At 35.7% G+C, this 2970-nt stretch overlaps 1 protein-coding gene across 1 annotated transcript; it reads right to left on the reverse strand.

Annotated features, from left to right (window-relative positions):
- Positions 1-1495: 1495 nt before the first annotated feature.
- Positions 1496-2719, reverse strand: LOC149195734 (histone H2A-like). Its single transcript, XM_089405416.1, has 2 exons — positions 2425-2719; positions 1496-2282 (listed from the first exon to the last, which is right to left on the reverse strand). Exons 1-2 carry the CDS (start codon positions 2632-2634, stop codon positions 2061-2063), a joined length of 432 nt encoding a protein of 143 aa, XP_089261542.1. The 5' UTR covers positions 2635-2719; the 3' UTR covers positions 1496-2060.
- Positions 2720-2970: the final 251 nt, after the last annotated feature.

Below are 2970 nucleotides of genomic sequence, written 5' to 3' on the forward strand. Positions count from 1 at the left end.
GATGAATGAGCTATAATATAAAGCCTCCCACTATTTGCAGAATAACAATAGACAGATAGTCCAAATCAACCAGTGACTGAACCAGGAAAAACATAAGACAGATGAATGAGCTATAAAATAAAGCCCCCCACTATTTGCAGAACAACAATAGACAGATAGTCCAAATCAACCAGTCACTGAACCAGGAAAAACTCATAAAAACACATCTATATAGCCCACTTGAGCTATAAAATAAAGCCCCCCACTATTTGCAGAACAACAATAGACAGATAGTCCAAATCAACCAGTGACTGAACCAAGAAAAACTCATAAAAACACATCTATATAGCCCACTTGTCCAAGATTGCCACAGATTACAAAACTGGAAGAAACAACCCACATAATGTAGAAAGATCCAACAGCTTCTCCTTTTAATGGAGATCCAAAAAGACTAAATCCATCGATGCCCAAAAAAAAATTTAAATATGAAGAAATTTAAAATTTGAATCTAATAAAATTTGCTCATGTTAAATCCAGAGTTAAGATAAATCTATACTAGTTTATATTACTCAATTACTCAAAATTAACCCATTAAAATATAGCCAAACAAAAAAAATTATATGGATGGAATATCAAAAACAAGATTTAGAACAATAATACAATGTTGAAATCAACATGGAAACTTGTTCCCCATATAAATTTAACTATATTTCACACAAAACCATCCCAAATTCAATTCCACCACTTTAATAATTACCCTTTAAAAGAGTATAAATATATGATCGGGTAAACGCGTGAAGATGACCAACTTCAAGTTCACTAGTTCATATTTTAAAGGCTATAAAACGTATAAAATAGACAACTTCAATTCAGTCCTGGTTCTTTAAACTAAATTCCAATCTTTAGTTTCAAAAAATAGACTATTTTTTCAAAATGTTCAATGCATATATTTAATGTGCTTAGTATCACTTATTGGAAGATTTGTACTTCCCAATTCAATTGATTTTGACCATGAAAGAACAACATAATTTTTACAACCGGAAAAACAATTGAAATTTGAATTTTGCCATCATTTTAGATTGTGAATTACGATCATGCATTCATAATGATTATAGGTTACGCTCATGTATTCATTTAAACTTGAAATTAGATTAGTTATTTAACATGGCAACGGTTGGTTTATTTTAATTCGAATTTTGCAATCAGTATATTTATTTAACATGATAGGTATTGAGTAATATTATGTAAAAGATTTATTTAACATGATAGGTATTGAGTAATATTATGTAAAAGATGTCCATTATATTATTATGCATCAAATCTCTATTTGAGTTTATAACTTAGAATACTTAACTCACTTAAGTTATAAGAAAATACTAAAATGAAGTAATGGAAAAGCCAATTCTAATACAGAAAATACTAAAATAAGTATGGAAAAACCAACTCTAATACAGAAAATACTAAAATAAGTATGGAAAAACCAACTGTAATACAGAAAATACTAAAATGAAGTATGGAAAAACCAACTCTAATACAGAATATTTGACAAATACGTTCAAATAACTGAGGAAATATGTCAATAACCGTCTCTTCTTGTACTGCAAAAACGCATAATTGCAATTCAACCCCAAACCAAATTGATACAGACTGTATATCTCCATAAACTGCCATCCCCTCTAACTGTGGAAACATGAAGCAAAAGAGCCCTCGTTTAATCCCAAATCCACCTGATTTATTTCTGCATCAGTCAACTGAAATTCGGATATCTACCTGATTTGCTTTACATAAGTCAACTCAAATTCCCAAATCCACCTGATTTAATTTTACCTCACATACCTCAAAGAAAATCGAAACCCCGCGACCCTGTTCCACATAAGCAATGTGCAAGTCATTTCGAACTTTAAAATACTAGAAGCCAGATTAGATTACAATTGTAATCTTCCTGATAGAAGGCCCTACACTCACAGGAGCATATTCAGTGGAACAAGAAGTAAGCACCACTGGCTCTAAAATGGCTAACGACTCCATCAAAAGGTGGTGTTTATAAACACCAGAGGAGAAAAAGAAAATAGCTGCCAAGCTCATTTCTTGGGGGACTTAGGCTCCTTGGTAGCCGCCTTCTCTGCGGTCTTCTTAGGCAAAAGAATCTGGTGAATGTTAGGAAGCACTCCTCCATGGGCAATAGTCACACCCATCAACAGCTTTCCGAGCTCATCATCGTTCCTTACCGCCAAAAGGATATGCCTGGGTATAATTCTGTTCTTCTTGTTATCCTTTGCCGCATTTCCAGCCAATTCAAGAACCTGCTCGAAAAGTCACAATCAAGAAATTAAAATAGAATCCCACGATCAGAACCCTAGCACACAAACCCTAACACTTCAATTTTGCAACGAGAGATGCTACACAAAAGAGCTCAAGGATACAGCAAAACCAGTGAATTCATACCTCGGCAGCGAGATACTCCATAACGGCTGCCAGATACACGGGAGCCCCCGAGCCGACTCGCTGAGCATACCTGCCCTTCTTGAGGTACCTTCCGATTCTTGCAACAGGGAATTGAAGGCCAGCTCTTGAGGATCTGGAGACTGACTTCTTCTTTGCTCCTCCCTTTCTCCCACCCGCGCCTTTCCCAGAACTAGCCTTTGAAGAATCCATCACCACCGCCTCTCAAATTAAACTCCGACTAAAAGCTTTCAATAAATAGAAAAACCCCAAACACTGCTGGCACACTGACGAATAACCTCTAAGAAGCAGAATGCGAGGCTATATAGTTTTCGGGTGAGAGTGCAGGCGCCATCTCAAAGTCGTGGCCGTCGATAACGACGAGATCGAACGGAGTAAATTCATTTGGGATCGATGCCGTGTATCATGATATGGCAAATAGGAAGAGAACACGTGTTCAGTAACTTTTCTTGTGTTTCTTTGTATGCGACCGAGTTGTGCAATGTGGTTTTATAAACATTTTGGTTCAATAACACAAATAATGACAAA

The sequence above is a fragment of the Pinus tabuliformis genome, chromosome 2_2 (assembly GCF_031772625.1).
Source record: "Pinus tabuliformis cultivar Carrire ecotype Pingquan chromosome 2_2, CPIR1, whole genome shotgun sequence".
NCBI classification, from domain to species: Eukaryota; Viridiplantae; Streptophyta; class Pinopsida; order Pinales; family Pinaceae; genus Pinus; species Pinus tabuliformis.